We start from the raw sequence: 27,443 nt of genomic DNA, 5'->3' as shown, positions 1-27,443 counted from the left end.
AGACTGACAACGCTTAGACTAGTTAGTTTAGATGGTACAAGTTAAGCTAACTCACCTGGCCGCAGTGGTCAAAGCCAAAGTAGCTCTCGGCTAGCTACTTCAATAATATTCCGAAATAACCGTAATAATCTCAAAATTCCAGTTCGGTATTTCCTCAGAACGATTTAATAGTGTTCGGAAAAACAAAATGCCGAGGATTAGTACATCATTCAGTTAGTGTCTCATCTGTACGACACTGATACTCAACAAGCCCTAGCATGGCTGTGATGGGTCGGGCCGGTGTATGAGCGGTTGATAGGCAACCCACGAACTGTTTCCCAGCTGGGGCGTCGTCCAAGCTCGGCCCTCTTCGGATTCTTTCGGTCGCGTTCGGCTCAGCTTTCGAAGTCTGTTTCGCACGCTCGGTTGGTGTTCGGTTTTAGTCGTTTTTTCCCGTAACTGTTCGGTCACGGTCGTTCTTTTAAACGACTTTGCCACCTGGTGGTGGTTGTTACTCACAGCTATAATTAAAATGAGTTTGTAATCTATTGTTAAAGTTAGGAGGAAACGTCTAATTTAAAGTACTTTATTGGGATGATTTTGTTTACACACAATAACGTGTTCTACACAAAACAAAAGAAGTGCAAAATATTATAATAATATGAATCATATAAAATTCCAAGTATTTTTTTAAAAATAAGAAAATAATTATAAATATATATATTTTTAAAGGGAATAAAGATATAATACATTCCACAACACTGCATGTATCGCCCTCTAGTGGCTATGAAAACATCTCCAATCCTTCGAACATGTTCTTATTTTGTAGAGCTGTCCTATCTCGCCGTTTTCGATCCTTTAAGGATATTTAGTTTTCATTTATGTAATTTTAGTTTAACTTATAACACGCACAAATGTGAATCACACTTCACGACAGCCTGCGTGTTGCCTGATGTTTTGAACTGGCTGCACATAAACAAACTGCCAACGTTGTCGAGTCAGGGGGTTACCTTTTTATTACTACAGAGTCATAGTTTTGCATGGCATATATTATAGACGTCGGCAAGACGGATCCCTCGGGAAATGTACTCCATAGTGGAGCTCAAAGGTGTAAAGTGTGGATATCGCTGTGGCTACTGTGGGAATGCAGGAGGTAAAGCTTCATATGGTAAGTGAAGCTGCATTGTATAAAGTACACACAAAACAAAGTAAATTGCAAAACACAATAACTATATAAATAATAATAATAAATAATTTTCGTGTACAGTCAGTTTTGTGAATATGAACAAGGCAAGCTACAATATTTTGGAAGCGTTCAAAACGATAGTTTTGAATCATAAATGTTTTATTCGCTTTTTAGGGGGCTTTTAACATAACAGGAAATGTACGGTAAAAATCAGTGCTTCCTGGGTCAGGTCATGTAAAACTGCGTTTTTTGTATTCGTTAATATTAATTGTGTTCTGCTGACGTTGCTTCCTTGTATTCAGTGTATTATTTTGGACGTCCAATCACGTTACCTCATTAATATTAATAATTGTGTTTAGTTTTTCAAGCGCCCACCTACTAACGGCGGGGTTTCAGCATTTCAGACCAATCAGAGACGCGCACTGTGCGAACGTCATGCAGCGTAATTAATATTCATGAAGAAGGCCTTTCCAATAGTAGGGTGCATTTTTAATATGTTTCTGGGCGCTGCTGAGAGAGCGTGGAAATGGCAGCGGGTGGATCGTACAGTATAGTGGAGTATTTCGGGGGAGATGACGGCTATCGTTGCGGTTACTGTAAACATGAAAACGGCAATTTCTCACACGGTGAGTGGATGTTAATCTGTTACCGATGGCTGGTGGTAAATCCGCAGTCAATTGACAGAACAGTTTAGGGAAGCCGGGTTTGATTCAGTCTGTTTTGACTAGCGTTCAACGGTTTCATCAACTGGTAAGCATGATTTGTGAAATGTTGAGACGCTTAATTATATTAAAGTATTAGTTATATAGTTCCAAACGGGTTGTTTAAAGTATTTCATTGTGTAATCCATTAAAAACAGCACGATGGTTTCATTATCTGCGGTGGAAAGTAGACCTTGTCAGCTGTCAGCCAAACGTTTCCTCGCATCGAAATGTGTCAGTTTGCAACTTCAAAGGAGTATTTTTAAAACAGAGAAGATATAAATGATTTCTTGATTTGAAGGAATAGCAGAGGCCTGGTCATGCTTGTTCATCCCTGCCCAGTGACATATCCTTTTGCAATGGGTTTAACAGCCCAGATCTTTATAGGAACTGTGTGGGTTGTAACAAGTGCATTCAAAATGATAATAAAGTGCATATTTTATACAAATTGAATAATCAAGTACAGGTTTAAATGAGTTATGAAATAATGAATTTGCAATCTTCTAGATGCCACAGATCCCCAAAGATTATCCTTGTGTGAGGGATCACCCAAGTTAAAATTTAAAGGCTTCTATATAGTTTCTTGCATAAAGGCCCAAGTTATACTATGAAAAATTATTATCATAATCACGTCTATAATATTTAGTTTCTTTTAAGTTACATTATGATGTTTTTTACTTGTTATAGTATTGCATTTAATTAAATTATTTAAGTGTTTGATAATTTATGTGTTTTAATATAATTTTGGATAACTTATTTGATTGTATCTAATCTGTTTTAAATCTTTTCCTATTTTATTTAGTAAATTATTTATTTTGACATTTTTCATGTTTTCTCTTGGACCCCCTAGCACTCCCTTGCAGCCCCTGCTTGCAATTTGAAAACCCTATACTATAGAGTTACAATATTACAGTTTAGATAGAAGTCTGGTCAATTTTAGAACATATACCATACTTTTGGTATACCACACCATACCATAATGTGGCGACGTAAGCAGACGAACAAGGATTGCGAGGCTGCAGTGTTGTAATAGTGGGAAAGTTAGGTATAAATAAGGGGCAAACTTGTCTATGAATGAACGTGCTGGAGATAATCTGATCCTGGTAATCTGTTCCATGCCACATAATGTGGAAAACCGGAAGAAGGAAGCGTGCCTCTGATGCTAATCCTGGCGTGGCTGGAAGCCATCATGATGGGACCGTCAAGAGACATTTGAATACTTTAGTCCGGCAGGTATCCTAAGTAACTTGCTTTGTCTATTTTAGTGACTTGCATAATGGTGATGATCTCTGTAACTCTTCGCATCTTTGGGGGCTCTGTCTTTAACTGATAGGCTACCACGACCCATTTCAATCCTGCCATGTAGGAGAATAGTTTAACTGATAGCCAAAGTATTTGAAAGTGAAAGCAAGTTCCTGAACCTTTCAAAGTCAGCATTAAAATTTGATGCTTTTGAAGACTTTTTTTGAGTAATATGAACCAATTCATCATTCACAATAAGTCTAAAGCCCCATTCACACCAAGAACGATTACTATAAAGATAACAATATTAGCATCCACACCAGCGAACGATATCGTCTGTTTATTCTAAGCGCACGCTCGTCTGTCGCTTTCTGATTGGCGGTCAATGTTTGTATCGTTCATCAGCCGGAAAAAATCGTTCTGAAAGTGATTCCAAAGATATAGTTTCTCTGTGGCTTTATCGTTATAGTTGTGGTGTGAACTCTGCTATTCTTAATATTGATAACGATTTTTAAAACTATATCTTTATAGTTATTGTTCTTTGTATGAACGGGGCTAAAGACATTAATGCATTATCTTGGACTGCAATGCATTCACTGATGCACATTCATCTTCTTTTGTGTAATGTGCACTAATGCAACAATAAATCTGAAATAGTAATGGGATCAATTTTGGTTTCACCTTGACTTTTTAACAATAGATTTCTCTCTTTTTTGGGATGAACTAACATTGTGTGTAAAGCTGTAACTTTTCTTTGCAAAGTATAGGCTACTAACCAGTTACCATAAAGATCAGCACTTAGTGGAAATGCAGGAAAAGCTGGTGCTGGATGACTTAAGGACTGGCATAAGTATATAGAGCTGAATGACTTGTCTTAAACCTTTCACTTCATCACTCTCCAATCTAATTTATGCAATGAGATTGCATTATACCGGGCTAATGCTTAACCCAGAGAAGACACCCAGCCTGAATCCTTTGTCAGACACATGCTTCTGTTGCAAAGTTATGAGTGCATAGATTGCATGAGTGCAATGAATATAAAGAGACATTTCATTTATTACAATTTAAGTTTATTAAATGCTAGATACAGTTTATTTTGGAACCAAAATAACAGTATCAACCAGGAAAAAAGTACTTAATGAATAATTTTCAACTTTTAATTATAAACAAAACAACCATGAAATACATCTGGACTCTTATTTTGAAATGTCTATGCTTAACTGTTACTGGCTGCTCATTCAAAATGATGAGGCAGATAAAATATGCACACACACAACTCGCACTGTCACGTATAACAATATTAACACCTAACTATTATAATTCATCAACGGTAGATAATAAATTGTATTGAATCAGCGATGCAGTAATAAATCAGACTGCAGGTTAACTGGCACAGGATGTGGCTCGGGTACTGAGGTCTGTCTTTTCAGGGCACAGGCTAACTGTTGTGTGGTGCTCTGGACTGTTTGCCAGTGATGTCTTTTTTTTTTTTTTGATTGAGGAGATCATGCATTGTGTTTGAGGTGATTATTCACCTTTTTAGGGTTTGTTTATCTGCCTCAAACCCAAATCAAGGGCTATTGTGCGGTGAAAAACAAGTGCCCTCGTATTGGTTAGATTAATGTATGATAAGTTAGGTAAAAACAAAGCTCTTGTTGTTTTTATTGTGGTGATCTGACTGAAGTCGCTTAATGGCTGTTTCTGGATTGTGTCGTGTTCTGTTCTATTGAATCGCCTGTTTGTTTTTGTTCTGAGAACTGTCGGCCTGGCCTGTAGAGCTCAAAATTGAGCGCCTGCTTTAACTGGCCTGGATTCAGGAAGTATTAATACATTTCTTGTTAATTTACATTCACATTTAGGAGATGTATTCATCAAAAACTATTTGCTTCCTTTGTTCAATGTTTTAAAAGACTATTTACTTTCCCACCTTATTCGAATAAATCATGCTCAAGAACAGGGAAAGCTCAAGATTACAGAAAAGATGTGGCAAAAATAATAAACAATAACACTACATAGACATATTCATGTAGACCAAAAACTAATAAAAATGACAAAAACACAAAAGAAAATTATTAAAGCAAAAAATCTGCAAAAATATCCATCATGATGCTTAAAACAATGCCTCAATGTAAAAACAAAACAATAACAATACAAATATTGTCTGATGTACAAATATCATGCATTGAAAGATTTAGATTTAATTATTGCTCAATATCAATAAATGGTGAACTCTGAACAGGATTTTTAATAGTAATAAGTGAACTGATTGTGCCTTAACCTTTCCTGTTCAGCAGATTAAAAGAAGCATTAGCACCCCCTTGTGTCCAAAACCTTTCCAAAATCTACCAACAGCCTAACTTTGTTTTCAAATATTTTGTTAATTTTCAGTAAAAAAAAAAATTATATAAAAATGGATGTATATGTCTCAAGTGACATAATTATTTTAGCCTATACCCTTTATATATCAGCCTGCTCTCTTGTTATTGATATGGCCATTTTACTTTGACAAATGTATGGTATCAGTCACTCATTCTTAGTTGTGGATATGCTTCTTTATTAAGATGTCTTTTCAGTATTGTATGGTTTTGATAATTATGTCTTTAATCCACAAGGTAGTGACAGGAGTCTCTTTAATCTTCTGTGTGTCAAAGATCTCCTCACTGTTTTCATTAAATGCTTTATAGCTCAATCTAGATAAAGAGACATCTTAACCCCACAGCCAAAAAACTGAGAGGATTCTCAGAGCTTTGAGGACTGATGTCCTGTACTTGTCCTTGTGTGGGAGCTTAATTCTCCATGACGTCAAAGGAAACATTTCCCTTTGTGAACAGTGTGTCACTGAGATTTGCTGTCAGGGGTCCATTTGAGGCTCGCTGTCTCATATCTACAGTACACATGGATATATCACGGCAATCAGATGCCCTCCTTCTGTGGTTCTACATGCATGCACACACAGCTTCTTAAGTGTTCAAGTGATCATACATGTCTTTATTTAAGAGGTTGATCCTGAAAAGTGAAACATCGCGATGGACAATGACATTGGGGGCGGGGAAGGCACGGAAAACAGTGGTTGCTAACGGTTGCCTGTTACGTTACAGTACATAAAATTTCACTTACCACATAAACAGAGTAAGGAGAGATGACTGAGTCTATCGTCCCAACCCTAGATCCTAAGTTTGTGTTGTATGTTCTAAATGCTGGTGTTCTCTCTCTCTAGGCATGTGGTCCCATACTATGACAGTGCAGGACTACCAAGATCTCATCGACAGAGGCTGGAGAAGGTGCTGATATTATTATTGTCTGACCTCTGAACTGTGTCTTTCAATATGTAGTCTGACTTTAAATCATGTGCTGCATAAATAGATTTTCTTGCATAATGTCTTAGCAGGAAACACTATTACACATGAACAGGATGCAGCAGTCTGGTCAGTGTAATGAGCTTAACACAGTGACCGAATCAGACATACTCCCTGAGCTGTCTCACAGACCTCTTACAACCAGATAAATGGGTTTTTGTGCACTTGACAGGCACACTGCCTGAGTTTCTTGAAGAAAGTGATTCAGTCAACATGAAACCAGGATTTTAGACCATTTTTCTGGACTTGATGTGATCTATTTGAGTACAATATTCAGCAAAAACAGTGTACATTTTCAAATAAGTGTACAATGCCAGGTTTTATATATATATATATATATATATATATATATATATATATATATATATATATATATATATATATATATATATATATATATATATATATATATATATATATATATATATATATATATATATATATATATATATATATATAAAACTTTAAATGACAATTTATATAAAATTAAAATGAACGATTATTTATGATAATAATTTGAATGTGAATTTGAATGTATAGTTAGTAGTGAGCCCTGCATAAATGCCCATTAATCATTTATGATAATTTATTATAATCATTGGTTTGTGTATGCCTAAATTTTTTATTATATTTAAATTAAATTGATCTCTCTCTTTTTTTTTTCTTTTTTTTTAGAAGTGGCAAATATGTTTACAAACCTATTATGAATAAGACATGCTGTCCACAGTACACCATCAGGTAAATGAATCAAATGTTTTTTTTTTTTTACTATATACAGTAGGATACTCTGAGGTATAATAAAATGAATATCTGATAGTTAAATGTATTGCGTTATATTTTAAAATGTATATATTGCAGCTAAGAAATGCTAATGAACAGTTTGCAACATGTCAAATATGTTACGTGTCCTTTTCACTCTTTATATATTAATGTGCTGCTGTACTTGTTTTATGAAGGTGCCATGCTTTGAACTTCCATCCATCGAAGACTCACAAAAAGACCTTGAAGAAGGTGAACAGGTTCCTCTCCAAAGGAGAGATGCCAGTTGAGAAGCATGATGAAGGACATGAAGGTGAGCGCCTTTTACTGGATATCAGGTTGCTGGTGCTGATTTAGGCCTAACATTCACACAGCAATGTCAAGATCCACACGCATGAAGCTGGATGCTATGTTGGATGTTTATTTTGTCCAGGTTTCGTAAACTATTTTGAAAAAGCTCTTCATTACTTTCTAACATTGACAGAAAATAGCATAAAATGTGTGACTTGCATGCCTTCCACAAACCGAAGAGGCCTCATTTTTGAGCGTGAGCTGACCAATAAATTACAGCTTTTGGTGATATTCAGTATTTATCTTAAGTTATGAATTAGCTCTAATATGGCTTGAAATGATGATTAATTTTTTCCCAATAGAAGATTCAAAATTTATGCATTGAAAGCAGATTCAAAATGAACACTGGAACAAGTATAACTACGGTGGCCGAGAGAGCTCAACGCACTGCAGCTTCAGAAAACGCATGCAAATAGAAAAGCACCAGCAAATCAAGAAAACATCTTCATCAGTTTGACAGCAGGTGCTGCATATGCTCACAACACAAACAAATAAAGAATTTTATTTGCAGCGCGTTTCTTTATTTGGTTGTGTTGTGAGCATTTGCAGAGCGTGTGTTGTCAAATTGATGAAGTTGTTTTCTTAATTTGCAGGTGTTTTTTCTATTTGCAGTGCATTGAGGTCTCTTGGCCACCGTATATAACAATATATACATGTAGCACATATATATATATATATATTTTTTTTTTTTTTACTTTTAATATATGAAAAATGCAACATCATGACTTCCATGAACCTTTCTGAGTGATCTTTGAATCAGTTCAGCGAAACTGAGAGTTTGAATTGATGGAAAGAATCAAACTTACCAACTGTAATGCTGTCTTTGCTCCTGAACACTCCATTAAAATGGCTCTTATTTTTATAGTGTCACTTAATTTTACATTGGCAGCAAATCATATCTGGTTATATATGATTCAGTATATTGCCCAGTCCTAATTTGAGCCAATATAAGAAGGGTTGCATCCCCAAGCCAGTGTTTTCTACAGGTATAGCCTCTGTCTGTTTCATATATCTTGTGGTCTGGTCTGATTTGGTTTGCCATCCCAGGTTTGTTAGAAGATATCAAAGGTCGTCTAAAGCCTCTCTCTTCCATACTTCAGAGGACAGTGGCTATAGCTGCAGGAAAAACCCAGTCGTTTTTGTCAGGTGCGCTTTCTGTGCTGTAGGCCAGACATAACCTGATGCCCTTCCTGTCATCCATGCATCACGTGTTATCTCAGCCATATTTCACAGTTTTCTGTCTTTTTGTCCGTATTTTGTGTTTCCTGTGCATGACTTGTTTGTGCAGTGTTGTGTATGACAAATTTGGTTTGGGTTTAAGAAGTAAAATTGTGCTTGCAACTACAGCCTCTTCCTCATCAAGACCGATTTCATACCATTTAGACATGCAAATTTAAAACTTGTGTGAGTGTGTATGTAAATGCAACCAATTGAGGTTTTCTTTTCAAATGATTTGCATAATTTGATGGTCCCAGGTAGCAGTGCGAGTTGAGTGATTCCCTATGGACTGCATGAGTGGCATTGTGAATGTGGTTATATTAAATGTGCAAGTGTTGATTTTTTTTTTTTTTTTTTTTTTTTTTTTTTTTTAAGGAGAGCCTATGGACTCTGTGCATGAAGAGGGTGTTCAACCACCTCCTCAAGACCCTCTGAAAATAGACCACAGTGAAGTACAGGACATCAGTACCAGCCCAGACACAGACACCACCAACTCAACTGCACCAACAACGCCCAGAGACGACGCAGCACCCACCCCAGCAGAGAAAACCACTAATGTTACTCCCAAACCAGGTCAGTCTCATAGAATCTTCATCTTTAGCATTTATACTTTAACTCTCATGAGCTTTAAGTACAAATAATTTACTTTCGTTTGTTCTTTGCGAGTTTGGATCGTTTCAGTCGGTGAGTGAGTCATTGGACTGATACTGTATGCTTGAGACAGATAAAAATTTTTTGAACAATTTATTAAAAGTAATTGGTTCATCAGAGTAATTTAGATGCGAATCATTCTACTCTGGAAAGGCATTGCTGTTGTGTGCAACCAGTGGTCCTCACAACAGAAAGATGTATTGTCTTGTTAGTTATTTTGCAATTCCCATTATGTCTTTCTCATCACATCTCATTCAGTTCAGACTGCAAACTCAAATTCCTGCATGCCAAAGGTCTATGGCCTTTGTGTTGCAGAATCAGTTGCAGCAATGGAAATATTGTCAGAAAATTGTAATACATTAATCTGTACATTGATTCAGAGGCTTAAGAACAATTAAAGCAGTAGTTTTCAGTCTTTTTGACTCTAAGGCCCCTCATTGTCCACAACAATATTTGATGACCCAATGACTTCCTGTTGTGTTATTTTACTGGTCTGACTAGTAAAATGCATTTTCATGATAAAATGCCCATTTTAATGCTTGTTTTGTGTTCTTTTAAATGAAGTCGTTTTGAGACCTCGCTGGAAGTTTGCTAAGGTGCCTAGGTGTGCACCGGCTCCCTGTTTGAGAACCACTGCTTTAAGAAAACCTAATGTTATTAAAATCATCTGGGACTTAAAACAGAACAAGTTCCGAATGAGAACCAGTTGTCAATTAATTCCTAACTGGACTGTTAACCAGAGGATGTTCCTCTGAGGAACACTAGAGGGCAGCATTGGTTAAGAAATAAATGTGACATCTCCTTGGGGCATATTTTCACCCAGAATTTCACCCCTTATTGAAATGAAAATGTGTTCGGCTTTATCAGAGGTATCTACTGTGAGTCAACACTTTGCTTTCCTTTATATAAGAGTATAATATATTCCCTGTAGAATTGAGGCACAAGGACCGTACAGCTCTGAATATGAGTTATAGACAAATTAAAAGTCCCATACATCTACAGGCCCCTGGAATGAGCACCCCCACAGAACGGTCCGGAAATGGGAAGGATTTATAGAGCCTCCCAAAAGGAGGAGAAAACTCTTGCTCTCTCCATCTCCAAACGGAAACCACCTGGTGACAAATTTATCGCAGCTTGCTTTATGACCATCTTTATGTCTGAGTTAGCGTTGACGCAGACGGAGCTAAATGACTGATTCCACACATGAGGTTAACACTCTGGTTATAAACAACAGAATCTGTGAATGCTTTTTCTGGACACTTGAGCTGAATGGAGCGAGTACATGTGAACAGGCTTAGACCTTCACTCGTAATTCATGGTAATGAGAAACAAAGAAAGAACAATTAAAACTAGATTTTTTTTATGACCCTCTCAAAATCTGGAAACTGTATTAAGTGGTTGCCAAGGTGTTTTCAGCAGTTGATAGCTGGTTGCTAGAGTGTTTTAGGTGATTGCCGTCTTGGTCTTCAGAGGGTATTAGTAATGGTAGTGAATAGTAATAGCACAAGACACGTGATTTGAGGAATCATTTATACACTATTGTTCAAAAGTTTGGGTCTGTACGATTTTTAAAATGTTTTTGAATCTGTTACATTCACCAAGCCTGCATTTATTTGATCAAAATACAGTAAAATAATAATATTGTGAAATCTACTATTTAAAATAACTGTTTTCTATTTGAATATATTTTAAAATGTAATTTATTCCTGTGATGCAAAGCTGAATTTTCAGCACCATTACTCCAGTCTTCAGTGTCACATGATCCTTCAGAAATCATTTCAATATGCTGATTTGCTGCTCGAGAAGCTTTTATATTATTATCAATGTTGAAAATAGGCATGCTGCTTCATTGCTGAATAGAGATAAAAATAACTGTGACTTTTGATAAATTGAATGCATCCTTTGAAGGTTAATTTCTTATAAATAAATACATCTTTAAAACCCTAAACTTTTCTATCTGTATCACAAGTTATGTACATTGTCTTTTTGGATGAAAGAATAAGTATTTCAGTGAGCAGCAGTAATTATGCAAAGAAGCAGAAACATTAATAGTAGGACTGTTAGTGAATACATTTAATTATGTTAAAACATGTTTAATTTGATGGTCAACGTTGATTGTAATGATTGCAGTGTCAAAAGGCCATCATTTGTTCAGTTGATTTTGTTTTCACACATTCATGAAATCTGTTTATGGACTCAACATGAGACCATATTTGAAATTCCTTCTACTTTCATAATTTGGTTCATTTCTGAGTGAAACAGGACATTCAACAATAATAAAAAAGGTTGTGAAATGGGAGTTGATCTATCTGGATTGTAAAAAGTATATTGTAAAGAGTATAATAATCTTGATAAATCTTGCACTAAAAGGAATGTGTATTACAAAAGTAGATTTAGATTTCATGTTGACTGAGTGCTTCAGCCTTGTGTGTTGACCGTGCCAGTAAAGGCTGGTCCAGGTAGTAAAAGTGTTTCTCTTCTCCACGCCTCACTATTCCTCTTTCCATATGTTTTCCTCTCATAAAGAAGTGTGCCAGCTCTAATTCACCCGGCCCTGACTCATCCCCGCACAGCAAATATACCTTCCACTGTCCCCTCAGGGTGTGGGTGTGTCTGTGTGTGTGTGTGTGTGTGTGTGTGTGTGTGTGTGTGTGTGTGTGTGTGTGTGTGTGTGTGTGTGCGTGTGTGTCTGCAGGAGTGCTTGCATCTGAAGGAATGTGTCTTTGAGTGTCTGCTGCCTGTACATTAGCATGCACAACTGTATATGTGTGTCCATGAGTCCTCAAGGAAAGGCAGTTCTGGACTTTTTACGAACTGTTAACTGCTAGAGAGGGAGAATGTGTCTTCCGCAGGAACAGATCTGTCCGGGTTTATCTCTCCCTTGCACACAACGGCCCGCTTGCAACCGCACGTGTTTACTGCTAAAGGTCTGTGAGACCTCAGTACAATTCGGTCAGTGTTTCTAGTTAAGCGTGTTAATATTCAGTGTTTATAGGTCAGCATTTGACCGTGACCCATTTAATTAGTCTTAAAACAGTCTGAGCTGTGTTCACTCTTGATTGAGTAGTGCATGTTTGTATTTTTATTATTATTAATATAATATTATGACAATTATAAATGATTTGTAAGTATTTTTCGGTTGTTATTTTAAAATTATTTTAATTTATTATTATTTTCCTTTTTTTTTATTTTTATTTTTTTTTTATTTTTTAATCAGTGTCCCAGCCTGAGTTTGGATCTAGTCCCTTCCAAAATTTTATTCTTGCCTACCTACGAATCTTAAAAAGATGATAGGTCATTCGCTCACCGTCATGCAAAACTATATTTATTTATTTCTTCTGTAGAGTACAAAAGAAGATACTAAAGATATAAAGATTTTTTTTTTTTCTGTCCATACAATGAAAGTCAATGGGCTCCAGTGTTCTTTGGACCCCAAAAATTCTTCAAAATATCTTAATTTTTATTTCCCACAGAAGAAATCAAGTCATACATGTTGAACTGTCCCTTTAAAAAGACTTTCCTCACTTTAGTTGCCTTGCTTATTGGAGATTGTAAGGTGCTGTTTTGGAATCAGATGTAATGTGAAAAGTGCTATTACTAATATTTTTAAAGTGACAAGTGATTTGAAAATCTATTGCAATAATAGGAACCACGAACCCCTGTAAGCCGTGTCAAGGGGTTTCTTAATGTGTGCTTGAGTTGAGTAGTGTGCAGATGCATTCATATGATACTCTACTGTATTGTAACCAGGCAACACCACACCAGCTCCGGTCCACTCGGAGTTCACTTAAACAGTGTGAGTAAGAGAACGCAGGCTGTCTTTGTCCTGGATCCGGCCCAGCGTCTGCTCTAGCTCTCTCGCTCGTGTTTACTCTGGTTTGGAGGAAAGCCATTCTACATCTCTATCATCCCTTTGCCGTATTTACAACCCTGGCCGGAAACATTCCCTCCTCTAAGTCAACTGGAGGTATTAACAGGAAAAGAGGGAAGAATGAATGTTAAGAAAGAGCTAATTGTCTCAGTGACTCTGGCTCTTTGTCGGAGGAAGTCACAGAGCAGGACTCGGAGGTCCTGTAGGAGGTCCCACGTCTCATGCGAAGCGTGTAAAGGCCAGATTTATTTGAGGAAAGTGTAAAATAGTCTGTTATCAATGTGCTTTTTAAAGCTGGTCCAAATCTGCGCTTTGTGTAGCAAGTGTAACTAACGAGTTGCATCCGGTTAATGCTGCACTTCTAAAGATAACTTATAGGACATCTACAGTTTATTGTAGTATTAAATTAAAGAAAGAAAGTACAAATTGTTCTTGTGTTGTTCATGGGTGAATCTCTTGAAATTTGTCCAGAACTTGTCCAGGTCAAATGTCTTTAGGATTTATAATTTTTTTTGGCATTGTGGCGTTATTTTAATGACAATTTAGTTTGTTTTCCTTTTAAAAATGAAATTAAAATGAACTTTATTTGTTCTAATGAAATATAATTTTCAAATGATATACACCGCTGTTTAAATGTTTGGGTTGGTAAGATTTTTTTTTTTTTTTTTTTAAAGAAAAAAAAAATATTATTGCAAGTCAAAAGAACGGTTTCTATTTAAATATGTTTTCAAAAATAATTTATTCCTCTGAAGGCAAAGCTGAATTTTCAGCATGATTACTCCAGTCTTCAGTGTCACACTATCCTTCAGAAATCATTCTAATTTGCTGATTTCCTGCTCAAGAAACATTTCTGATTATTATCAATATTGAGTTGTACTGCTTAATATTTTTGTGGAAACTAGGATACATATTTTGACCAATAGAATGTTCAGAAGAACAGCATTTATTTATTTTGATCAGTTTAATGCATACTTGCCGAAGAAAAGTATTGATTTCTTAAAAAAAACAAAAAAAAAAACACCTTACTTTACTTGGTACTCTAGAATAAAAACAATTCTAAACTTGAAATTGTGACATGTTCTTCATGGAATTGTTTGGTATTTGTTGTACAGACATTGATTTATGAATTAGTTTTTTTGAATGAGTAAAAGTCTTTCATTAAAAAAAGCTAACTTTATTTTTTTTGGGGCAGTCGGAGCCTATTGGATAGAGAGTCGGATTTGTAACACGAAGGTCGCGGGTTCGAGTCTCAGGTCCGGCAGGGATTGTAGGTGGGGGGAGTGAATGTCCAGTGCTCTCTGCACCCTCAATACCACGACTGAGGTGAGACCCTTGAGCAAGGCACCGAACCCCCAACTGCTCCCCGGGCGCCGCAGCATTGGCTGCCCACTGATCCGGGTGTGTGTTCACGGTGTGTGTGTGTGTGTGCACTTGGATGGGTTAAATGCAGAGCACAAATTCCGAGTATGGGTAACCATACTTGGCCACACGTTACTTCACTTTCACTTTTTCACTTAAAAAATTAGTTATGATAATTATCATGTACATTTTCGTCATGTAAATATAGAATTCCTTATTTTAATTCAGTTTTATTTGATTTATGCTTCTGACAGGTTTTATGAGATGCACTTAGCTATTGTATCTCGGATGGGTTGATGGCAGGCGGGCTGGCTGACGCTCGACGGCGGCTGGCACAGGGACAGGCAGGAAATGGCCCTGCTTCCCATATTGCTCCAAACAGGATGCCGGCATGTAAACTGTTGACATAGGATGCCGGGAGCACTCCGAGGGGCTGGCGTCGGTCCAGGGAGATTGAGGGGGGATACAGAGAGAGAGGGAGGGAGTGAGCAGGTTATTGTACTCTTATACACAGATATATACTGCCAAAGTTCAAAATGCATTATCACACACAAACTGTTTAGCTTGCACAGTTCAACAAATGAATCAGTTTTTGTTCTCGACCGCTAGAACAGGATGTGAAGCATTTCGTTTTGCACTTCTGGTGTCAAATATGTGTGTCTGTTTTCGTAATTGCCAGCTAATCAGTTTGAAATCGCCTACAGGCATATCTAGAGACCAGAAACTTTAGCAAATGCATTGCAATTCACAGCCAAGCATCCTAAAGTCAAAGCAGCAAGCAGTTTTACAACACTCAAATTATTCTTGGAAAATTGTTTTATAGATAAAAGTGTGATTATGCTTAAGAATAGGAACATTTTTAAGTGAAATAAGGTGATGGGGTGCTTGACAGTTGTCTGACTGGAGCGTGTGTCCAAGCGTTAGCTCAGCATTACACCATATAGCCCACTCTCTAATCTTTTCTCAATAGTAAATGGATGGCTGGCTGCCAGGGCTGCCGCCGCACATTCTGAAACAGTAACTGATGCAATGACCCTCTCCGTCCCCCCTTTTCCTGACCAGCCCCGCCTGTCGTTCTCGATCTGGGATTACCACCTCCTTCGGTTTCCTTCAGGGCAAACGAACAACCATCTTGACACTTTCATTTAAACCTGCGAGCGGCCTGAACAATCCTCACAAAAGCAGCGGGAGTCAACAAACAGAGCCCTGTTGTTTTACAGCTGCGATGATGTCATGATATCAGAGGAGTGCAAATGACTTCCATCTAAACAGGAGGACCCGGCCCTGCGCTTGCTAATGCAAACTAGACGACTCATTGGAGTGCACACATCGTGCTCGTAACTCACTCGAAGGATCACGCTCTCCTACCGTTAGCGAACATGCCCGCGAGCCGCTTACGGAAACATGCTCTCACACCCAGCAAAACGGCTCCAAATGTGGCATGTGCTCAAGACCTGTTATTGATTATACCGCTCCACTAGCAGTGGTAGTCTGTAAATGGATGCTTCGTTTTGTTTCAGATGGGCATCCCGGCCTGCAGGTTTTTTTTTTGACTCCTGCTGCTGGTTTTGGCTCTTTTTGGAGATGTCAAGTTTTCCACTGTGCTGAACTATTTATTTGACATCTTTTAGACTCGGGGTGTGCCTCTGGCTGTGGGCAAACGCTCTTAAAAATTACACATGCTACATATATAGCTAACCAAGTCAACACAAAATCCCCATTACTTTCTTGGTCTTAATGTGCATGATTTATCAGTGCATGTTATTCTAAAGGCTAAGAACTGAATACGTTTGGGAGTTTAAAAACTTGTAAAAACACCCTTTTGATGCCGTCCAATAAATTCATCATGGATGAAATCAGTTCTCCGCCTCCAATTTGCTGTGTCATTCAGAAATGTGTCACACAGAAATAAAATGCAAATGCCGTATCATAACACATTGACACTTTTATTCAGCAAGAATGCATTAAATGAAGCGCGACAGTTAAAACATTTGTTACAAAAGATGATGGAAAAAAAAAATTCAAAATTTCTGAAGGATCATGTGACATTAAAGACTGGAGCAATGATGCTGAAAATTTAGCTTTACATCACAGGAATAAATTCCATTTTAAAATATAATAAAATAGAAAACACCTATTTTAAATTGTAATAATATTTCACAATATTACAGTTTTTACTGTATTTTTGGTCAAATAAATGCAGCCTTGGAGAGCAAAGGGGATTTTTTTTTTTTTTCTTTCAAAGATCTTACCGACCACAAACTTTTGAACAGTAGTGTAATTTCTTGATGTTAGGACAATGCACTAATGCTTGTACTGTCAATTGATGATTTAATCTACTCACAAATATCTTCTATCATTGTTTTCTTCTTAATTCTAGGTAAGGGAGCCGATCCCAACAGGCCTTTGTGCCGGAAAGCTAAGGACCTCAGGAAAGAGAGACGGCTTCAAAAGGAGCAACAGAAGCAGCAAGAAGCAGTGTCTTCCTCTGTGAATCCCGCCCCATCAAAATCTTCATCTAATCAGCCCAAATCATTGGAGGAATTCATTACCGAGTCCTTACCCAGTGACCCTCTGCACCGTTTAGAGGTAACACATCAACTTTGCTTGTATGTATTACTTCTTTAAATAACCGAAACAGGCCAAAGCAAGAGAGGATGCACCAATCAAAACTGACTGATCTCAAAGGTGTAACTATCACAACCAGTAGTTTGTGACTCCTGGGTAAATATTCTAGGCTGTCCTCTTCACAAACAATCCTCTCCTTCTTTTGCTGTGATTGCTTGGGTGAAGTCAGCATGGGTAAACAGCCAAGGTTTTTGCTTTCTAAGCAAGTCTGTATGAAAGACCGTCTCATACCCCAAACGTCATTGTCCCTGGAGACGGCACTGGGCCGGTTCATCCCTCAATTAGCTTGTCGACTGGATTGATTTGATTGACTTCAATATGTCATTCAATTATCTTAAGTGGATAGCAGTCAATGTCACTGTTATCTGAACAAGGTTAGGGGTTCACCTTAGAAACAATACGTGAGAAAATCCCGAGTCTTCATGGCCAGCTCTAAAAGCAACTCTTTTGTTTATCATGAACTTTTGCATACAAACACTTTTTGCGTTTATTTATTCCAATATGTAATATGCGTGACAGACGCTTGTATTGAAATCAGAGTGTAGTTTAATTTTAGTTGCGCTCTGTCCTTCTAGTCTGTTTGTTGCTACTTATCTCTCTGGCGCACAATGAAAATGGATGTGTTTAAAGCAGTGTGTGGAGTATCACAGGTTTCCTTTCCAGACATCATTATTTTATCACTTGTGGAATGGGGGTGTTGAGGCTAATTTCTGTAAATCTCAGTTGTGGGGTCATTAAGCCCTTGGAGAGGGACCTCAGATACACCCAGCCTAATGAGATGTTTACATAAAGCCAATCAGACATGTGTGGAGTTATAATACACAGCACACTGTAAGTGAAGCATTTGTTGTTTGACAGGGAAAAGATTACTTTATGAAGACCTTGGCACATTTTACATCTTTGGCTTTTGATGCCGAGTTCATTAAATTAATGTTCTGGGTTCAGTACACATTGAAAGAACAGTTTACCTAAAAATGAAAAACACAGAATTGTTTTCTTTCTTACATGACACAAAAACGGAGATCTGTGCAATGCTTTTCCACGAGTTAATAAAAGTACTCCAAATCACCTTAATGCTATATTCCAAGTCTTCTGAAGTCATTATTGACTGATATTTCTCCTCTCTTCCTACTTTCATTGTATGCAAAACTTCAACAGTTTTGCTTGAGAGATTGGATATAATTTTGCATAAGCAAATTTAGTGAGTCAGTAGTTATTTTTTTGTAGCAAGAGATTTTTTTTTCATTCATTAAATTGATCAAAAGCGACTGTAACAACAATTTGTAATCTTACAGAATATTTCTGTTTCAATTAAATGCTATTTTTGTAAACTGTCTATTTATACTATTTTAAAATTGTATAATATTTCACACTATTTCTGTTTTTGCTGTATATTTTGATAAATACATAAATAAATGCAGCCTTACAGACTCCAAAATTTGTACAGTAGTGTATTGTTAGAACTTTTTATGTTGTATTGCCTGTTTACTCTAGCCTTGATTTTTGAAAAAAAAGAAAAAGAAAAAAGTGAAGTGTCAAAAAGATTTTCTGTTCTAATCATTTCTATGATGTAAGTGCTTTTTGCTTTAGGTTAACTTGTATTGAACCCCAGAACATTAAAAGTATATCTGTGTCTTCTAAAGATTAATTATGATAGAATATGATTATCATAATCTCCCAACTACACCTGCAGAGGGCAGTAGAGGCACATCATAACTTTCTCCCATATTGAATATCTTGTCAAGTCCCAATTTGTAAAGTTTGCTTCTGCCCTCTTTCACCCCCTGCATAATTTGAAATCTCTGAGCTGTTTTGACAGCGCTTTGCTCTCTTTGTCTTGGTTACTCCTCACACACTTAATCAAATGTCTGCATCTCAAGAGAATCGCCCTGCAGATTAAAAGACTCTACTTATGTTTATCTGAAACAAAAGTCGCAAATATCTTCATTAACTTGGCCAAGCAATAATAAGAGATGTCCAGTGAGGGCCAAATAAAATAAAACTGAAGCTAAATCTCCCAGTCATGCTCTTCTGGGGAACTTGTGAACCATAAGCACCTCGTCCAATGAAAATGTCTCTGTGAGAGGTCCTTTAATTAGGAACAGCTTTGCCAGTCAATTAAATGTTTTTGGAGGATTGGATTTTGATTTGCCGCCTCACTTCTGAGGCCAGTTTGTCCTTGTGCAAACACAGATGATCCTGTTGTCAAGCTCAGTTTTACTAATCAAACATAACATCTGATCCCACACAGTTCGCTTTAAACTGATGTCAGACTTTTACACCCTTATACAGCAAGTTAAATGAGACTTGTCTTCAGAGTGTGCAACATAATGACTTGGCTGTCATGTATTTTAATAGATGTGACCGGCATTTTGAAAATGTATATGCTTATTTTAATTATTCACCCTCGTGCTGTTTCACTCCTTTATGAGAATCAATGAAGTTTTTTATTAATAACCTGGTGTAATGCATCTTGACCTGCCAACCTTCATGTTTTAGGCTACTTCAAATCACCCGTTCATTTATATACACACTGAACAAAATTATAAATGCAACACTTTTGTTTTTGCCCCCATTTTTCATGAGCTGAACTCAAAGATCTAAGACTTTTTCTATGTACACAAAAGGCCTATTTCTCTCAAATATTGTTCACAAATCTGTCTAAATCTGTGTTAGTGAGCACTTCTCCTTTGCCAAGATACTCCATCCACGTCACAGGTGTGGCATATCAAGATGCTGATTAGACAGCATGATTATTGCACAGGTGTGCCTTAGGCTGGCCACAATAAAAGGCCACTCTAAAATGTGCAGTTTTACTGTATTGGGGGGGGGGTCGGGGGGGCCCATACCATAACCCCACTGCCACCATAGGCCACTCGGTCTACAACATTGACATCAGCAAACTGCTCACCATACACGCTGTCTGCCATCTGCCCTGTACAGTGAAAACCGGTATTCATCCGTGAGAAGAACCCATCTCCAGACGCCATCGAATGTGAGCATTTGCCCACTCAAGTCAGTTACAACGACGAACTGCAGTCAGGTCGAGACCCCGATGAGGATGACGAGGATGCAGATGAGCTTCCCTGAGACGGTTTCTGACAGTTTGTGCAGAAATTCTTTGGTTATGCAAACCGATTGTTGCAGCAGCTGTCCGGGTAGCTGGTCTCAGACGATCTTGGAGGTGAAGATGCTGGATGTGGAGGTCCTGGGCTGGTGTGGTTACACGTGGTCTGCGGTTGTGAGGCCGGTTGGATGTACTGCCAAATTCTCTGAAACGCCTTTGGAGGCAGCTTATGGTAGAGAAATTAACATTCAATTCACGGGCAACAGCTCTGGTGCACATTCCTGCAGTCAGCATGCCAATTGCACGCTCCCTCAAAACTTGTGACATCTGTGGCATTGTGCTGTGTGATAAAACTGCACATTTTAGAGTGGCCTTTTATTGTGGCCAGCCTAAGGCACACCTGTGCAATAATCATGCTGTCTAATCAGCATCTTGATATGCCACACCTGTGACGTGGATGGAGTATCTCGGCAAAGGAGAAGTGCTCACTAACACAGATTTAGACAGATTTGTGAACAATATTTGAGAGAAATAGGCCTTTTGTGTACATAGAAAAAGTCTTAGATCTTTGAGTTCAGCTCATGAAAAATGGGGGCAAAAACAAAAGTGTTTTTCTTTTTAATTTTAGGATGAAATATGACATGGGCATGTTCACATGAGTCAACCTTTTACAGACACACAATCTATAACCTTTTCTTGCTGAACCCATGCTGAATCTCACCCAAACAAACAACGGTTTTAATATGATGAATATGAGTCACTCTTGTGTATGTGCATGTGTACATATTTTTTTTGCTGAATGTTTTCTTTGATTTTTCTTTCACCATTAATTTGCAGATGCATGAGTGAATCTCATGAAAGTTAATCTAATATAATGTATGTATGTATATATGTGTATATGTGTGTGTAAATATATATATATATATATATATATACATACATACAGTATATTTGAGTGTTCTCAGATTATACAAAAATTACTCTTTACTAAATGCAGCTGTATAGTTTACTTTTTTTGTCATTTCAATTATTTTCATTCATCAAGTTCTCATTACAGTAATAGTAATTCAACCAGTAATAGTAATTTAACCAGACATGTTCTTGACCTGTTTCATGATATTCACCCATGTGCTATAAAACATTGCATGTACAATTAATTTTTCTTGTTTCCATTCCAAATCAAAAGATGTTCTATGCTCACGGTTCTCCTGCAGTGCTGTACTATTAACTTTATCTTGGCGTGTTTCTTGGAAACTGTCATTTTTCTGTTTAACCCTCTGATGCTCATCCTCATGTTGAAGGTGAGGCTAGTGCGCTCCAACCCTCCCAGTCCACAGTTCAAAGCTTCGTTTGACGCCTCGTACCAAGTGTACAAACTCTACCAGATGGCCATTCACAAGGACCCGCCTGACAAACCTACCGAGAGCCAGGTCAGGGGATCCACTGCTGAAGGGCTTTCTCTTAGCTGTTGAGCACATTTGACATGGCCACGCTTCTACTTTGGTCTTCAAACCAAATCATATTTTGAGGATTTTGACTTGTGATGCATGGAAATGTGAAAGAGCGTTAGGTAGAAATGAAAGCATGTTCAACTGGAAGCAAAGAATCACAGTGCAGTGACTTTTTAATGAGCAGTGTTTTAAAACAACATTTAGGAGGAGGAAACCTAAAGCAAGCAGACAGGAAATGAGGAAAGGCTGAAGCAGTAAGAAATGAAAAAATGGAGGTAAGCCATGGAAACAGTATGAATCTAATCCTGAAAAGAGGGCGAAAGAGAAATTGAAAGGAAATGAGGAAAATGCTCTCATCCGTACTGTGTGGGCAGTGTTTCTACAGGTGTCTGTGTAAAACAAGGAGTTTGTTGCTGTTGGGATGTTTCGGTTCTTTAGCTGGTGTTTTCCTTCCACTTTCCTCTTCTCAAGCCAATCTAGGAAACAGCAATTTTGGTCAAACATCATCTTGTAGGTAGTGCACCTTCACTGAATGTTGATTATGGTACGCTCCTGTAATTTTCATACAGCCTCAGTTTTTTTTAAACACAACTGTATTTAAATTTGTTTTGTTGTTTTTATTACCATGTGGTATTTTACCACTGTTGGAGGACACAAAAAGATGAGTGATGAGATGAAATGTCAAAACAAAACAAATGTGCTAACAGCTCTGAATGTTCTACAATTTGTAGTTATTTTTGAACTTTTAGTTATTCTTTATGACTAATGTGAGAAATTAGTTCATTAACATTAATTTGTGTCATCATCAGTGTTTCCTGTTATAGCGCCAAAGCTGAATCAACAACCAGCGGCATGAGTTTCATATTTTAGTGTATTTAGCAGTCTGACCTACCCGAATAGCTCTTTTGAACAGTAATGAGGAGGTCAAGGTCAAACTGATTTGCGGAAAAGTCTGAATCAGTGTTTTTGTCGTTCAAATACACAACCAGTGTCTCAACTAGGGTTGTGGCTGGAAAACATGTATAACACGTCTTAGCTTACATAATGAAAACATTGTTATAAGTTGAAGTAAGTTATTTAACTAGATCAGAGAATATAGAAAGCTCTGCATGGGACGTTTTGTTGTGAGTTGGACTGAATTGGTGTTGCACTTCAGTTTTTGGCTTTTCTAAGTTTCTTTTCTTTCTGCCCTGGCTTCGTGAAGTTCCTAGTTATTGAAATGTTGGAGAATGCTTTGTGTGTGTGTGTGTGTGTGTGTGTGTGTGTGTACGTACATTGAAGGATGCCATGTTATTGGTGCCCTGCTGCTTATTTTTGCCTGAAACATGCCGATTTTTTTTTGGGCTAGACATATTGGAAAAGCTTAGAATGGGTGTTTTTCCTTTCCTTTCCTTTCCTTTTTTTTGTTTTTTTTGTTTAAATCAGTCAAGGGACCAGCGCTTATCCCACTGCCCCAATGGCACAGTGCTAACTGTAATTCATCAGGTTCATTGATGGTCGGTATCGTCTTAAGGCATGTAATTTTGCCTTGATTTTTATTTATTTTATTTTTTTGCACCAGCCTCACCTTCAGCCTCCCGTTTCCCTACATTTACCCTCCAACTCTGAGTTTAAATCCATGATACACATTCCCTTCCCTGTCTTACTAATCTGGAGCAAAAGAAGAATATATTGTTTGAATATTTTCCTAACTGTATGTCATATATCATTTATGCATTGATGACTTCCAATATTAGCCTAATTAGAGTGATTAGTTTATAAGATAATTTATATTAACCATTATTGGTATGGTGACAGACATATTGTGCATTCCTACAGAAAAAAAAAACCTTCTTTAAATAGTTTGAAGCAATTGGGTAATGCTAAATTAGCAACAAAGTAAAGTTTCATTTTGGGTTCATATTTACTCTTAGGCTGTCTTTGTTTCAGAAGATGCTATAATGATTCTAAGAATCTTTATACAAATCTTAATTTTTTTTCCACATTGAATCTGACATGTTTAATTCCATTCTGAACCACTTTCACATGCAAAAGTGACAATTTAAACAGTCAGAATTCATATGATTAATTGGTTAGTTGCTTACTTAAGCTTGACTTATTTATTCAGTTAAACTGTGAAATTTGTGAAGCATATAAGCAAGCATTGCCTGGGTCACATTTAAAAGGTCATGTGAACAGAACTTCTGCTTGCAGTGTGAATATGAACCCAAAAACATTGCATATGTGATGTATACGTTGCTGTTGAAATCATTTCATTGCTATTTTTGTATTAACCACTCCCCTTATCCACACATTCTTGTCCTTTTTTCCTTCATTCTCCCCATCCTCCATTGTTTATGTCCCTTTATTTATTTCCCATTATCCTTTTTTGATTTCCTACTACCCTTCCGTCTTTCTTATTCAATCGTACTTCCTCCCTCTAATCATCCCTTAATCACTCTGAAGGTGAGGCTAGTGCCGGTCAGCTTTGAGGACCCGGACTTCCTGGCATCGTATGAGCAGTCAGCGGCGCTGTATGCACGCTACCAGATGACCGTTCACGGCGACGCTCCGTACGAGTGCGGGGAGAGCGAGGTACAGACTTAAACATGTCACGTTCCCAACTGCATGAAACACCCAACCGATTGACCTGAAGCCCTGCTCACTAACATTACATATGTTTTACAGCATGTTTGAGGCATTTACATATACTTCTCACGTACACATTAGCTTTTTACTAGACCTACACACAATCTGTGCCTGCGAAACACTGACTGAACTTCTCCTCATCCTCTGCCCTGTGTGTGATCATTTATGGTTTTTTTTTTGCTCTTTGGTTAGGAACAAACTCCTGACTTCTAAGTATGAAACTTCTAACAACCACCCAGAAGACCCGAGCAATGCCCTGACGTCCACCCATGCCCTATAATCCACATAGCAGTGGCAGAGAATTTTTGCATGAGCGATTTTGATCAAGTTTTTAAATGCATGTTGCTGGCATACAAGATTATTATTTTTTTTTACACTCAATAAGAGTTCAGATTTCTGAATTTGTATTTGAATCTAATCAGTGGATTTTCCCACACTGTAAAAATTATTTTTATAAAATAACAAAAACTATATAAAATTATACAAAAAAATGAATGAAATAGTAATATTAAATAAAATATATAATAGTAACATAATATAGATTGTAATAGTACTATAAATTATAATAATATAATATAATAGTAAATAAAACTTAAATGATATTTAATTATTTCTACTTCTAAATGTAGCATTTAATTCAATTTGCTGCTTGCTGTTTCTTTGTAATTATTTGTAAAGTTTGCTAGCAATTTTGAGTGAGAATTTTTTCAGATAAATTTTTTTAAATTTTTTAATATTTGTTTAGTGCATTAAGTGCACAGATTCAGCATGGGTCTATGTATCCTGTTCTGTGCTTCTGTCTGAATGCACAGATTTTTTTAATGAATTTGCCAAAACTCTAGCATTTAAATGAAGATGTTGAAGAATATCCTGTGGTGAGGAGCTAAATCAGAGGCTTGATATTTATATAGATTCCTCAAAGAACATTGCACGTCACAGCAGGAGCTTTATTATACGTTTTGTGTTGTTGAGGGATTGAATCTAAATGTGAAATGAAGATTGCAAATGTTTTTGACTGAGCAGATTTTGGCTCATATATAATGCATGCAGCCAAAGTTGTTAAACTGCATCTGTCCGATGTTCATTGACTTTATTAATACCCCCCTTGATTAGTTCATAACAATCGTGCAGTTGTAGAAATGAATGACAGCAGAGAGCTATAACATTTCATTACGGAGGCAGGTTTAAATGTTTAACCCGTAACATTGTGTCTATCTATATTCATTTGTGTCTGTTGCAGAATGAAACGCTGCTGTAATAATTATATAGTACACGCAGAACTGTTTTACAGCGGCCTCCATTTGAAGAAACATGAGCAATTGTCTGGATTGGCCAATTATTCACCTGTGTTTTGGTAGAGAGTGAATTAGGGCTGGGTGGATCTGTTGAGATGCAAGCGGTAAACTCTTCTACCGTGTGTTATTTCAGTCTTAGGCTGGGCCCGGGCCGGGCCAAGCGCACACGCCCTGCTCTGTGAAACATAACTTAATTATGTGTCATAAAAGAAGCAACATTTGCAGTCTGGGAGCTTGTGGGGAATCTTTACATTATTAAAACCCTGTCGGGAGGCCAAGAGAAATCAAATTTTATATAAAGAGTTACAATATTAAAATGAAAAGCTACACTGAACAATGTCAAACAGAAAACAGGTCATGAATAGTGAAATTGTGGTTTCATTTGAAATATAACTGATTTTGGGAGAGTGGGTTGTGGTGTTGGGGATAGACAAGATGTTTTTTGGACAGCTAATTGTATACATTTTTGGTGCTTTGGAACTTTTTAGTGTGTCCTAACAGCAAGAGTATCGAGCAAGCGCGAGCGATAAATCTAGATCCGTCTTATTGCATTCAATGAGGCTTTCAGAAGTCGGTCAGCAGGTTAATAGCTTATTGATCTGTGATTAGTGTATGTTTTGTACATACAGTTTTTATCTTTGCAATATAGACCGTCTAATGCCATGTCGACGTCGTTGTAATGCAGTGCAACTCTACATTAAGACCTGAAACATACTCTACACAAGTACACTGATGTTCAAAAGTTTGGGGGAGATTTTTTAAATATCTTCAAAATGCAGCTCACCAAGGCTGCATTTATTTGATCCAAAAAACAAAACCAAACAAAAAAAAAATAGATAGATAGATCTTTACAATTTCAAATAACTGTTTTCTATTTGAATATATTTTAAAATTATTCTTTGATAGGAAGTTTAAAAGAACAGCAAATTTCGGTAACATTTAAATGTCTTTTCTATCACTTTTGATCAATTTAATGCATCTTTTGTGGAATAAAAGTATTAATTTCTGATGTAATGGCACAGGCGTCAGAAGGGAACTCTATCACCCCTTTGAGACCTCAAAGTTTTTTACCGCCACAGTCTTGTGCTTGCATTGTGTTGACCGTGCATTTACGTTTGCATACTTGGATGCATAAAATCTGTTTCTGGTCCCAATCACTCGCTCTCTGTTAGGACAGCGCATTAGTAGACAGACGCTGAGGGTGAACAGGATGTGGACCTACTTGACATTCCCTGTAACCTGAGAGAGGCCTTTGTCCCCCTTAGGCCTGGAAACTGGCCCGGCTCTGCCAACAGCAAATGAATAAATCCTCACGCTCGTAAAATGTGGGAATTAATAAATAATACGTCGTCAGGGCCGACGTCTCTTGCCAGATTCTTTCCTGGTGCCTTATAACAGAGCTCTATTTATAGTGTGGAAGGTGTGTGTATGTTTGCGTTAGCATTCCACTCAGATGTGAGAAATGAGTCTATATGTATAAAGTCTCTCACCCCATTCCCTCATTCATTCCTTTATTTTCCTTTTATTTGCTGCCGCCTTATACCCTGGATCTGGCCTACTTCAGCTGCTTTATTTTCCGTGTCTGTCTGAATCACATTGATTTTGTGAATTGAATTTATGTGAATTTGCACTACCGTTCAAAAGCTTGGGGTCGGTAAGATTTTTAAGATGTTTTTGAAAGAAGCCTCTTCTGCTCTCCAA

At 37.3% G+C, this 27,443-nt stretch overlaps 2 protein-coding genes across 8 annotated transcripts in view; one reads left to right on the top strand and one right to left on the bottom strand.

The window, feature by feature from the left end:
* tmem63ba (transmembrane protein 63Ba) overlaps positions 1–358 on the bottom strand; it is a 30,392-nt gene extending 30,034 nt beyond the window's left edge. For 2 of the 3 annotated variants that reach the window (XM_058796706.1, XM_058796708.1), the window contains exon 1: positions 56–357. The gene's annotated coding sequence lies outside the window, so the exon portion shown is untranslated. Of the gene's footprint in view, positions 1–55 lie in introns of all 3 variants that reach the window. The other variant, XM_058796707.1, reaches the window with a different exon arrangement.
* Positions 359–785: 427 nt separating this feature from the next.
* Positions 786–27,443, top strand: part of LOC131552732 (arginyl-tRNA--protein transferase 1) — an 87,224-nt gene continuing 60,566 nt past the window's right edge. For 2 of the 5 annotated variants that reach the window (XM_058796710.1, XM_058796714.1), the window contains exons 1-7: positions 1,636–1,791; positions 6,326–6,389; positions 7,140–7,202; positions 7,421–7,536; positions 9,168–9,365; positions 17,054–17,262; positions 21,670–21,798. In XM_058796710.1, the coding sequence (XP_058652693.1) occupies positions 1,692–1,791; positions 6,326–6,389; positions 7,140–7,202; positions 7,421–7,536; positions 9,168–9,365; positions 17,054–17,262; positions 21,670–21,798 (879 nt within the window). In that variant the 5' untranslated portion in view covers positions 1,636–1,691. Of the gene's footprint in view, positions 1,148–1,635; positions 1,792–6,325; positions 6,390–7,139; positions 7,203–7,420; positions 7,537–9,167; positions 9,366–17,053; positions 17,263–21,669; positions 21,799–24,264; positions 24,394–27,443 lie in introns of those variants that run through there. The other 3 variants (XM_058796715.1, XM_058796713.1, XM_058796712.1) reach the window with 3 other exon arrangements.

This window comes from Onychostoma macrolepis, chromosome 13 (genome assembly GCF_012432095.1).
Source record: "Onychostoma macrolepis isolate SWU-2019 chromosome 13, ASM1243209v1, whole genome shotgun sequence".
Taxonomy (NCBI): Eukaryota; Metazoa; Chordata; class Actinopteri; order Cypriniformes; family Cyprinidae; genus Onychostoma; species Onychostoma macrolepis.
The sequence above is the reverse complement of the archived record's forward strand: the minus strand, read 5'-3'. Positions and strand labels throughout refer to the sequence as shown.